The sequence below is a fragment of the Lontra canadensis genome, unplaced genomic scaffold (genome assembly GCF_010015895.1).
Source record: "Lontra canadensis isolate GAN:19392208 unplaced genomic scaffold, GSC_riverotter_1.0 scaffold91, whole genome shotgun sequence".
Lineage (NCBI taxonomy): Eukaryota > Metazoa > Chordata > Mammalia > Carnivora > Mustelidae > Lontra > Lontra canadensis.
Window position 1 is genome coordinate 2104837 of NW_022631085.1, and position 12603 is coordinate 2117439.

General features: G+C 50.6%; 1 protein-coding gene across 1 annotated transcript in view; it reads right to left on the reverse strand.

Annotated features, from left to right (window-relative positions):
* XYLT1 (xylosyltransferase 1) overlaps positions 1-12603 on the reverse strand; it is a 294235-nt gene that overhangs the window by 35952 nt on the left and 245680 nt on the right. The window contains exon 6 of the mRNA XM_032836219.1: positions 2166-2246. Within this exon, the coding sequence (XP_032692110.1) occupies positions 2166-2246 (81 nt within the window). The remainder of the gene's footprint in view (positions 1-2165; positions 2247-12603) is intronic.

Sequence of the window (12603 nt, forward strand, 5' to 3'; positions counted from 1 at the left end):
GGGTAGGTCTAGTAATATTTCCATTATACGGGTAAGGGATCAGGCTCAGAGAGGTTAAGTCACCTGCCAAATTCAACACAGCTAGGAGAGGACAGAACAGGACTCCAGTCCAGGACGTACAACCTCAAAGCTCATGAGTTTTAACCTCTGTGCTATCCCCAGTCCCAAGCACAGGGCCTGGAAATAGTGGAGAGAGAATAAATACGGACGAGGATGCATAATAACACTAGGGCAGACATAATTCAGACCCAAGGCCATCAAATTACAACAGGCTCCTCTCTCACAACGCGACTTTGCACCAAACGCGTATTACAAGGTTACGTGGCGGGGAAGAAGAGTCTTCATTCTCCACCTAGAGAATGGGCCTAGACACCAACATCTGGGCCAGTTTTGATAACTAACACCTGCATGGAATCTTTTTCAGCTCCGCCTTGCTCCACCTGGGCTCTGGGGGCAGAGAACTGGGTTCAAATTCTGGCGTTTACCAGTTGTGTAACTTTAGCAAGATCATTTAGACTCCCAAAGACTCCTTTTCTTCTCCTGACAGATGGGGATAGTAATTCTTACTTTGCACAGAATGGACGTAAGAATGAAACTGGATCCCCTAGAAAGGGTCAGTGGAGCGGGGTACTTATTAGGAACACAATGCCCAGTGGCTACAATTCTTGAGTCTACCCCAGGCCTCGCTACCCTTCTTGGTGGAACATACTCATCTGGGCTGATTTAGAGAGCACCCTCAAGTCGGGTTCCTTCGAAATGTAAAAAAAAATTCAGGCTGTCAGTAGGAAAGGAACAATCTAACAGCTGGATGAAATCAAAGAATTTCGGAAATGACAAAATGAAGGATTCGGGGTTACATCTGGAGAGCTCAGGAGATGGGGCTCACTGCTTGCTTCTTGTCCCTCCCCTGCTGCCTGCCGTGGGTAACTGGGTGAACAGTGTTCCCAAGCCAGCCAAAGCACGCCTCCACCAGGCCTGGCAGAGAAGACCCAAAGCACAGATCGCAACCCGGAAGGCCAGAGGGGGGCCAGGTAGGGAAGGGGGACAGGTGAGGACCACGGTGACCTGGAGGACAAAGGCTTTGTCTATGACTCGGTGAGAGCCTCCCCGTGGGAAAACTCAGGCCCAGAGTGAGCAGACACCAGGATCTTTTAAGAGGAACTGAAATCCGGATTGCATGGAAAACTTGGCTATTTTTACATGGGCTATTCACTTTTAAATGAAGCACTGGAATCAAAGCAAAACAAAACCAAACCAACACGAGGCCCAAACAAAACACAGGAACGCGCTCAAATTATCCCATACGCTGGCAGGTTACGGTCTGAGTTCAACGCTAGCAAAAAACCTCCCTCCCAGCCTCACTCCCAGAGTGATCCTGGGCTGGGCTTTGTTAATGAACCTGGGGATGGGGAGACTGAGCCTGTGATCTGCCCTACAGGAGGCGCTCGAGACTGACACCCTTCTAGCTGACCTCCAGCCAGAGACACAGACGTGCCTCAAAGCTGTTCGGCTTCACTCATAGGTGAGTGAGGTGCAGTGGATTCAGATGGGGCTTCTGGTGCCTCGAACCTCTGCCCATGTCCTAGGCGGCAAGGGTGAGCCACTGGCACGGACAGAGAGAGGAAGTCATGATAGTTGAGCTCAACTCCATGCTGGCGAGAGACTCTTTCTCCCTATGAAGTAAATTCTACGAGAAGGAGGCTTTTTGTGTTGTTCACCTCTAGAAGGCTGCCTGACACGAGGTGGCACGGGGCAGGTATTTGCTGAATGACTAGATGACCAGTGATGGCCGCGCATCTTTGACCCAATGAACTGAGGCCATCACTTAAACTCTGGGCCTTGGTCTTCCCACCAATATAGTAGAGAGTAATGATGGCTGCCCTATTTACCTCAAAGGATGGTCGTAATGAGATAACGGACTCAGAAAAGTACTCCAGAAAAAGGTGTAAAGGCCTATCATGAGAGGAGATGCACTTACTATTATTCCTGTCCTTGGCTAATGCAGGAGACCATCTCAGATCCTATGTGAAAAGGGCTGAGCCATGCCTTTCTCCCACTATCTACTTTCCTCTGGCTGTACCAAACCAGGAAGGAAGCCCCAAACGATCACTCAGATTTTCATTTCCATTTTGCACAAGGGTGTGTTGGGGAGTAAGATGTACTACCTTGCGTTGTCCCGGCCGTGTGACTTCAGGAAATTCATATCTCGGTACCGGGAGAGAAATGCCACCAGCTGGTCATTTGTCCTGTGGAAACAAACCAAGAGGAAGGTTAGAGTCCTCCAGAGACCGTGGACTTACCGCAGTACGTTTAAAAGGACTATTACTGTATTTGTATCCTACATGTTCCATATCTTGTGAACTCTCTGAGGGTAAGCATGGTGCCCCAACTGTTTTAGAATCTCTAGTGCCCAGCACCGGGCTTGGCAAACATGAAGTCATCAGTGTGCGGTGCAATGCCAACTACTTAACAGCCTGAGGGCCTTTGCACCTGCTGTGCCTGGGAAAGTCAGTCTTTTCTCTTTCCAGGTCTGGCTTGCTGTTGTCATCTGGGTCTCCTTCCGAATGTCACCTCTTCAGAGAGGCTTTTTCTGGCCACCCAACCTAAAGTAGCATCTACCTTCCCCACTTTCACCTTTATCACAACCTTCTGTGTCTATTACGAAGTGTTAAATTGGCTTGTATTATGATGTAAGCTCCATGACGGCAGAACCTAGTGGGATTTGCTCCTCCCCGGCACACAGTAGGAGCTACAGCAGGGTTGCTGGATGAATGATACCAAGTCCTTGATACCCACGGGGCTACCGACTGAGAGAGCTTTGAAAAATACAAAGTGTGATCCAAACAGATGACGTCGTTCCCAGCATTGTTATCCCAAATTTATCGCCATCAATCTCGGCACAGGCAGTGTAGTCACAGCTAATCAGCTTGTGCATACAGCTGTGACAGTATTTTAAAAGGCAGTCACACGGGTCTCCATCTGCCAGAAATGCAGTCGTCTCTTCTGCTGAATAAACCCAAACAGGTAAACGGTGCTGAAGTGACAGCTCCTTTACCATCGGGGCTCTCTGCTCAGCGATTTTTACTTAAGAAGGAAAGGGTTAACCACTGTTTCAAAGTGGGAGGAAGGGTGGATGGAAAGGAAGGACGTCTTTGGGAACAGAATAGAGGGCCACCAGACCGCTGGGAGGCAGGTGGGTGCCTCGGAGAGCAATGCCTGGGCTCTCGAAGCAGAAAGGTCTGGAGACAGATCCCAGCTCCACTCCTGACCCAGCTGTGTGTCCAAGGGTGAGTAATTTAACCTCCTTCTCTGAACTCCCCTTACCGCCCAGCAGATAGCGGGCTCTCTGCACATACAGCGTACAGACAACTGGGCACACTGAAAGGGTATATAGTAGGTGTGCAATAAACCCAAGGGCTCAGCGCCTTCCGCCTCCCGCCATCGGGTCTGAGTGGCCCCCACCTGGCACACTGCCTTCATTTCCCTGCAACTCCTAGCGCCACCGCCAGCCCCTGTTCTGTGACTGGATGACTCATGTTGACCAACTCCTAATTCCAGCAGAGGGGGCACCGAGCAGTTAAGAGACACTGCAGTGATAAGGAGCACTGCCGATGTCCCATCCTGCCAGTGAGATGAACCCGACTCACAGCCAGCCGTTCCAGCAGCGTCTGGGAAACCCCGGTACACCCCAGTGTGTACCTGGCACACACGCAGCAAGCCAAGCCCCACATGGGCGCAGAGGGGTGAATCCCAGGGACGCAGACAAAAGGCTAACCCCACGTGTCTGCAACATGATGGGTCTCCTGTGTGGACAACCGTGCCCGCATGCTGTCAGGGAAAGCCCACGAGCCTCCTACCAAGTTATGGGCAGCTGTGGGCAGAACCCCTCTGGAAGTTGCTGGGAGAGGTGGGAATGAGCTCAGTCCATACAAAAAAAAAAAAAAAAAAGAAGAAAGAAAGAAAGAAAACGATGTCTTTTTCCAAACCGTAAAGAGGCCCGTTCCCTTGCCAGGTCTTAGCGGTTCCTATTTACCAAACCCCTCGCCACTCCGCGACAGTTCATTATTGTCGTCCTGATGAATACGGGGACAAGTTAACCTCTGAATGGGTCCCTGGCAGCAGGAATAATAAATAGGCCCTCTCAGCGGCCTCAGGGGGAGGATTGGAGGGGCCAGGCGGTGGCTCCCGGGCCCTGTGCGCAAAGCCTCAGGCCTCCCAGGGTCAGCGGCCGCAGCTCCATTTGGCAACCCCAGAAAGCTCCTTTCAGGACCCTGAGCTGGGGCCATTTTCACATTTACTGCTTCACCGAGCCCCCATCTGACGGGGATGAATAGGCATTTAGCGAATTTACTTAGCGATGCTTCCACATGAAATCGTCTCAAAAGATGACATCTTGGTGGGGGGGCACCCAGGGAGGGGGGCTGCAGATTCCAGGCCCGGACCTGGGGAGAAGGCTGCCTTTCAAAGCAAGGCACTGTGTGCCTGGTTTGGACGGACTGGCAGGGCGAGGGGATCCCTGAGTCCCTCTCTCTCCCCCTTCCCTGGGGGCCCCCAGGCCCCTCACTCTCCCTCTCCCTCAGAGTAGAACGCCTGATTGGCATGCTAAAACCCGTCTCCCCAGCCCTTCTTCAAGGGGACGTGCGATTCGGCCGGGGCCCACGTTTTCTTATTGTTGCTTTCAGAGGCCTGTCTGTAAGAGCCTACATAATACTTAGTTCTCCTTGGATAATTAACAGTTTGTGATCTGCTGACATTTTACCCAATACCAGCCCCCCCCCCCACCCATCCATTTCTCACTCCTTTCTGGTGGAGTCATTTGGCGAGTGACTCCCACGGCTCGTCATCTCCACCTTTTGTGGAAATCATTAGAAGACACGTTTCCCCGTCCACGCCCATTCCTCGGATTCAGGACGGTGACTCTGGGCCCATCACTGGCAGCCTTCAGAGCCACTGGGATGTCTTCACGGAAGTACGTAAATAAGTAAATGTTAAAATAAATGATGTATTTTGAAAAGGAAGAGATTTATTTCAATAAAAATGTTGCTGTCATATAAATACACTTATTGGAACTAGTCAAAACCTCTGTTGGAATCAAACAGCAAAAGAACCAGTAAAAACAGCTCTTGAACCATGACCATTTACGAAATGCCCACCATGCCTGAGACCCTGGGGCCGACTTTTGCCACATTTTATCGCATCTCACTATTCACCGAGACTCTCTGAGATGTGAGTTTCATTCCCATTTTGCAGATGGGCGACTGAGGCTCAGAGAAGCCCCTGCTTAGCCAATGCAGAACCAGGATCACAAGCTGGTTCCAAATGTCAAAGCCCATCACGCCCTTCGCTTCTAGACTGCTTCCGGAACGGAGTGAGGGAGTGAATGAATGTGTGAGGGAACGAATGACTGAAGGAGCTCCATCCCCTGTGGAGGTGCTCCGAGGCCTCCCCAATCAGAGCCTGATCTGGGGGCGAGCAGCAACAGCCCACTGCTATTAGAAACGCAGCACCGGGGCACCTGGGTGGCTCAGTGGGTTAAAGCCTCTGCCTTTGGCTCAGGTCATGATCCCAGGGTCCTGGGATCGAGCCCCGCATCGGGCTCCCTGCTCAGCGGGGAGCCTGCTTCCTCCTCTCTCTCTGCCTGCCTCTCTGCCTCCTTGTGATCTCTGTCAAATAAATAAATAAAGATTAAAAAAAAAAGTCTGTTAAAAAAAAGAAAAAAAGAAACACAGCACCTCTGGCTCCGCCCAAGACCTATGGAGTCAAAATCAGCTTTCTAACGAGATTCCCGGGGGTGCGTGTGCCCTTCAAAGTGTAAGAAGCGCTGCTTTTAGTGAGGCGTGAATATGGTGGTTAATTCTCTTCCTCTTTCCTTCTTCATCTTCTCCCCAAGGCCTGTTCCTGAAAGCCCAGACTTGCAGCCAGTTACTTTCGTCTTAGTAAGTCTCAGGTGTTGGCATTATGCAATAAAGTAATGCACCAAAGACCTGGGCAGTAGCACCGGGCATACAGTAAGCCCTTGATAAATGTTAGCTGTTAGTTCATGGTATTATTACCATCCTGAATATCAGAAGCTGAAGACATTTCAAGCAGGAGACAAGAGTATAATGACCCAACCAGATTTGAACTTGGAAAGCTTTCTGGGTGTAAGACCCAGGGGATGTCCCTGCTGAGTGTGGCTGGGGAAATGCCCCAGAGAAGGGACTCGTCCATGGTCTCCCAGCTGGTGTCAGCATTAGGGTGGCTCGCAGAGCACCACATCAACATCGTGTGTGTCTAAGATGTGTCATGGCCCTGGGCATGAGGACACACAGGAGGACGGCAGCCTGGTTCAGCTCTCAGGTCCTTCTAGTGCCCAGGAGCCCAGTCGCAGCTGTGCCGGTCTGCCGGCCACGTGGGGGCAGCCCGAGGAGGGGATGGGGCGAGCCCAGCCTCCACCTGGAGAAAGCACGCACAGCACCAGCTGAACTGCTCTATGTCCCTCGTGCCCGCCAGGCTAGAGTCCAGAACCCCTCCGTCTGATACCGGGAAGAATCTGGCAGAGGTGCTCATGACCACTGCTAAGGCAAAAGTGAAGCATAAGAATCTTTGTGAATGTCAGGAGTAAGGGCTTAACGGCTCCGGGTCTGTGCAGAACCCACAGGGCCCTGGATCGAGCCCTTGTGGATGCACTGGGTGGGCCACGGGAGGGGTAAACATGCGTGCAAGCGCAGTGGACGGAGGACTACGGCGCTGGGCCGGGAGGGGTGGGAGGGTGGAGAAGGCACCGTCCATCTGAGCACAGGGCATACCGACTTCCCCGGCTTCTTCCCCTTAGCGTCTCATCTGCACACTTGTTTCATAGGTACGTTCAATTTAAACAGTACTTTAGCTCTGCCCTGTGCAACAATATTTGTAGTACCTGATGTACCTTTCTCCAATCTTAAATTGCGGTAAAATACACAGAACATCAAATCTGCAGTCTTAACCATTTTTGAGTGCACAGCTCAGGCGTCTGAAGTACATTCATACTGTTTGCATCACCACCATCTATCTGCGGAACGCTTTTCATCTCGTGGAACCGAATGTCTGACATCTGGAAGCAGGAGCTCCCCATGTCCCCGTGGCTCCCAGCCCCAGCCCCCGGGAACCAGCATTCTACGTCCCGTCTCTGTGAACAAGTTCACAGAGGAGTCAAACTCCAGGAACCTCGTGCAAGTGGGACCCTAGGGTGTCTGTCAATGGTACGACAATCCATGTCATACCAAGCGTCATAATTTCCCTTTTTGAGGCTGAGTCATTCTGATTTACCATTTATAGGTCTTTTTCCTGTGACACATGAGCAGCCATAATGACTGCGTGTCTTTGTACCTTCTAAAGCACCTGGGCCACCAGGGGGATATGGAGAGTGGCCAACCATCCTGGCTGGGTGTCCGGGACACAGATGTTTTAGTTTTAAAATCAGATGGTCCCAGGCAAACTAAAATGAGAAGGCAGCATCTGGGTCTGTCGAGAGCTGTGGTATCACAGGAGTGATGTCAGATTTGGTGCCCCTCCCCCGCCTTTTTTTAATAAAAGATTAAAAAAAATTGTTTTTTCATTTGATAGAAAGAGCACAAAGAAGGGGAGTGGGACAGAGAGCAGCAGACCCTCTCCTGAGCAAGGAGCCTGATGAGGGGCTTGATCTCAGGACCCCAGGATCATGACCGGAGACGAAGGCAGACACTTAATCAAGGGAGCCACCCACGCGCCCCGTACTCTGTCCTTTCATGAGGAGCCCAAGCGTACAGAAAGCCATGATGGTGGGGTTGGGGGCAATGTAACCCTTTCCTGTGCTTCTGAAGTTCACGGTCCCCAGCTTCGTCTGCAGCAAGACAGATAAGAGCAAGAACAACAGGACAATAGCATCTGGCAGTGCAGGCCGACGACAGGGCCCTGTCCTCAGCACTCTGCACCTGTTAGCCCACTCAGTCCTTGTGACAATCCTATGAAGTAGATGCTCTAGTACCCACGTTCATTTTTATTACGTAAATGGGAATGTACACGTCCGTGGCTTGTGATCAAGCCCACTCAGCTGTCTAATCAGCACGTACAAGGAGACTTCATCCTTCTAATGGTGACACGGAATCCCACGGAATGGACAGAGCCAAGCCCCTGGTGATGGACATCTAGGGTATTTGCTCCCCCGCCCCTTACCGATACTGTGCCTATGAGGCCAGCATCCTTCCACATTTATCTTTCCGTATTTGGGTAGGATAGATTTTCGTAGGATTAAATTCCCACATGTGGAAGTGTTTGTGCAAAGGGCGCTTTTTGGTCTCTCTTTGCTCTTAGAAAGACACACCGCACAGACTGAGGCTACCCCCAGAGCCCAGGGTGGGGCTCCCAGCAGTGTGGGGAGGGAGAAGGAGACTGCAAAATGATGGATGGGGCCACTGTCCTGGGAAGGCTGGTGCGCTTCTCGGGCAGGCTGGCCAGGCCTGGCAGGGTCCTTCCGGCCTCCCTGTGGTAGCAACAACCAGTGGGACGCAAATGAGCCTCTGTCAAGCAGCAAGCGGGGTGTGTGTGTGTGGGGGGGTGCCCAAAACTATTCAGTGCCTGGGGCGGCTGCTGCAGCTGGTGTCCATCTGTCCGTTAACAGCACAGGGACTGTCAACATGGGCACCCTGGACAATGCTTTTCAGGGCCTGGCAATAGTTGTGAGGCGAGCAGGCATGGGGTCTAATTCTCTTCGTTCCTCCAGGACCTGATACACGGTAGATGTTTGGCAAATACTGACTGGCATTCCTGACAAATACCCGAGCACAGCACGGGCATGTAGGGCGCATGGGTGCGGCGCCCAGCGCAGTGTCTGCCTTCCAGGAAGGGCTCCATCATTCCCTTGTCTCTCCATGCCTTTGCCTACGTCCTTTCCTCCACCAGATAGGCTCTTGCCTGTTATCTTGGGACGGGGGCGCAATGTGGGGCCATGAAGCCCATGAAGCAGGAGAAAACAGTAACAACAGAGGAATCTTGCCTGTGCTGCCTACAAAGGGTTAAGTACCCCTCCCCGTTTCATCAGACAATTACCCCATCAAGCAGGAACTAGCTGATACATGAATAAAGTGAGACACAAAGAGATTCAAGGACTTGGCCAATGTCTTGCAGGGGAAATGGAGGGCTGACTCAGACCCAGGCACCCCAGGTCCAGAGCTAGGGCTCTGCAAACCTGTTCTTCTCGGGGTGGATCAGCTGTACGAGTCCACTCCATTTCCCTAGAACGAGAGCCACAAAACAAGCACTGGAAACGGAAATGACAGCCACTTTCTGAGGCCTCCTACTTCCTTTCCAGGGAACTGTCTGTGAACACGAGCTGCATGTAGACAAAGCCTCCTGTCCTGAGTCTGGGGCCTTTCTGCTCTGCTTGTCTAAAATCTGAGCCCTAGCCACTGGATTTCCTCTCACCCCATGCCAGCTCACAAATGGATTCGGACCCATTTTTCAACATGGCTTATTTCTTTTTGGGTGTGTGGGGGGAGGTGGAGAGGGGACCCTGCCATCGCTCTGTTGGCCACCTTCCAAGAAGGTTATGCTTGGACCTTATGGAGTCTTCTTGTCTGCTAGTGCATCTCTCAGAAAGGCCAGAATTCCAGACCAGGAAGAAGAAAGATCAAGTTCAGAATCTCTAAAGAAGAGTCAAGAGCAAAAAAAAAAAAAGCTTTGGAGACAAGAGAAGGAGAGTCCCTGATTTGAATACAGCCAAAGCTTTGCAGCGAGCCCCAGTTTTGTTAAGATACAGGAGAAAATGTATGGAAAAAGCTAGATACTGTAGTTCTTCCTGGACCCAATGGACAAAATTACAGCCACAGCTGGGCACCCAGGGAGAAGTGAACTGGACAAAATGTCGCTCCAGTTTTCGGACTGCATTCTAAGCTATCTTCTGGAAAGCAGTCATAGAATTTTTCTAGAATGTTAAGTCTGATCATATCTCTTCCCTATTTAATAATATCCTTTAGTAGCTCCCAATCACCTGCAAGACAATGTGTACAAAGTGGTTCTCGAGCTGGTCTGCTCACTCAATCTTTGGGGTTATGTGAAGTTTTCTAAACATCCTGTGCTTCCTCATAACTGTGACTTGGAAAACTCTAATAAAACTTTGCTTTCCTGGGAACATGGCATCTTACCGCTCTGATAGGTCAGGTGCCAGATACCTGGATCAGCAGTGGACAAGGCGGTTATGGTCCCTGTCCTCTAGAAGCACACAAGACAGCGGAGAAGGTGACAGATAGGGAGATTTTTGTGATATGGGGTAACGTGCCAGGTGAGATAGAGCACAGAGCCTCCCGGAGACACTGGGGAGCAGCTCTTCCCCTCCACAAAGGCAGGCAGGCAGGCAAAGTGGGCAACCACCTTGCTAATAAAACTCAATCACTTTTGATTGGGTTTATCCTTTTGTTACTGGTGGAAACGATGCAGAATTAAAACACGCTCATGGCATTTGCGGGAACTGGCAAACCATTTCTCAAAGCCTCACCACTTTCCCGGAGCACTTGTAAGACACACATTTTTCATTTTAAACATACATAAGCCATTCTAAGAGGCAGTTTATCTGACGTTCCATCAGTGGGAACTCGTAGCGTGTCAGCCCTTCCTGCAGACGGCTGTAATGGAAAGGTAACTGACAAGAATCAGCAGGAGGCCATGCCTGATCCTGGGACAGCTGTGCCATCATGAATGGAGAGCTGCCTTGCCATTCAGCCTAGTGTGTGTGAGCGCACGCGTGTGGAGTCTGATTGTATTTTAATTTTCTGAAATCTGGTTGTCCTCGGATGCCACGAGACATCTCAAATGAGCAGAACATTTGGTTAACCAAATTCCGCATCCCCTTACAATGACTGATTACAGCCAGCTATTGGATGCGGTTTGGGTGGGGGTGGGGGGGGTGGGGGTGGGGAGCAGAACAAGAGGAGGCCTGCTTTGGACGACAGAGAAAGACTGAATCTTAAAAGTAGAGGTGATTTAAGCAAGAAAGCCACATTTTGCTACAATGAGCGCTGTATTCAGAGATGCTCTTTACCACTTTGTTTCTATTTGATGTTAAGCAATTTCCCAGAGGGGGCCCGAACCTTTGTTTTCTAATCTGCAAAATGGGGATAAAAATGGTATCTGAGTTGCCCGAGTGTTGCGAGAAGCACTCAGCAGGAAGTTCCCATACCCTCTGCTTAGAAACGCCAGGGGAAAGGCATGCCCAGCACCTGCCACACCTCCATCCTTTCATCCTACATGTCTACGTGCCTAGCAGTACTCTCAGCTCAACTTTCCCTCTGTGTGTAAGGCTGAGAGATTTTTATTTTCACCATTCCACACTCCCCTGAGTTTGTGCAAAGGAAGGCTCTGGCCTCCAGTAACAATGTATCTATTCCAGCCTTACCAGATGGGTGTCCCTAATGCACCAACAATAAACATATGGGTATGTGGAGTGGTTAAAATAATGAGACCTGAGACCAGAGAGTTGTAGGTTCAAGTCCTGGTTCTACCATTTACTAGCTGTGTGGCCTCCCACAGGTGATTTCTGCCATCTGCAGCTCATTTTCCTCATCTTTAAAGCTGAGGATGATAATGCCTACTTCATCGGGTTGCTGTGAGGATTAAGTGAAGTGAGAGGACATTCAGCATTGCCTGCAACTGAAAACTCCAGGCTCACAGGGATGCTGGTACTAGGAGTGGGAGGGATGGTGGGCAGAGGAAAGCAACAGAACACACAGAGCTCCCACAGAATGCTGCAATGTTAGCTTTTGTTCCTAGTGCTGGTCTAATCATTTTTACTTCTCCAGGACTAGGTTCTATATTCTGCAGGGGGTAGGATGTTATAAAGATCTCTGTCCCCTAGAACTTCAGGGTCAGGTTGGTTCTGATGGCCTGAGGACAGCACTGAGCTCGAAGGACAGCTGACTGTCGCTGATCGCCTTGGCAGCCTGCCAGGTTCACTAGCCTGTCTGTGCTGGAACAAGGTCAAAATGCACTGTAACACAGAAGGGAAGCCACACACTCCTCCGTGGAAAAACAAACGTGGAGCCACGCCATAGCTGCCTTTGCAAACCTCAAGGGGACACAGATTCTTGGCTCAAGAGACTAGAAAATGAGGACATGCTGCATTTAGTATATATTTTCCCTGCAGATTCTAAGCCTGTTTATTTCAGAGGGTTGATGAGAAATTATACAAAACATCAGGCTATTCAAACAGAGGACACAGGCTCTGAGGTAGTAATCCTCAGAACCAGAAAACTTGTGACATGTTCTAGAAGAGAATTTATTGTATAGATCACTGGTTCTCCAACTGTGTCTGGGGCAGCCCCAGGTTCCACTGGGTGGCTCACCTGGGACTTCACCAGAGCGGAGGCAGTGTCCCCTACTTTCCACATCAGGTGAAGTTTCCACCGGGCATAAAAAACTTAGTAGCTTAACAATCAAAGTTCAAACGTGATGAAAGGAGATGACCAATTCAGATTCCTATTTTGCTGGGGTGGGGAGGGCAGAGGATAGCATAGGACCAATGTTCTGTAGAAGGACTAGCTGAGCTCTGCTCTCATCAGGCTGTCTGACCTTGGGCAGGAACCCTCTCGTGGAGCATCGCTCTTCACTTCTGAG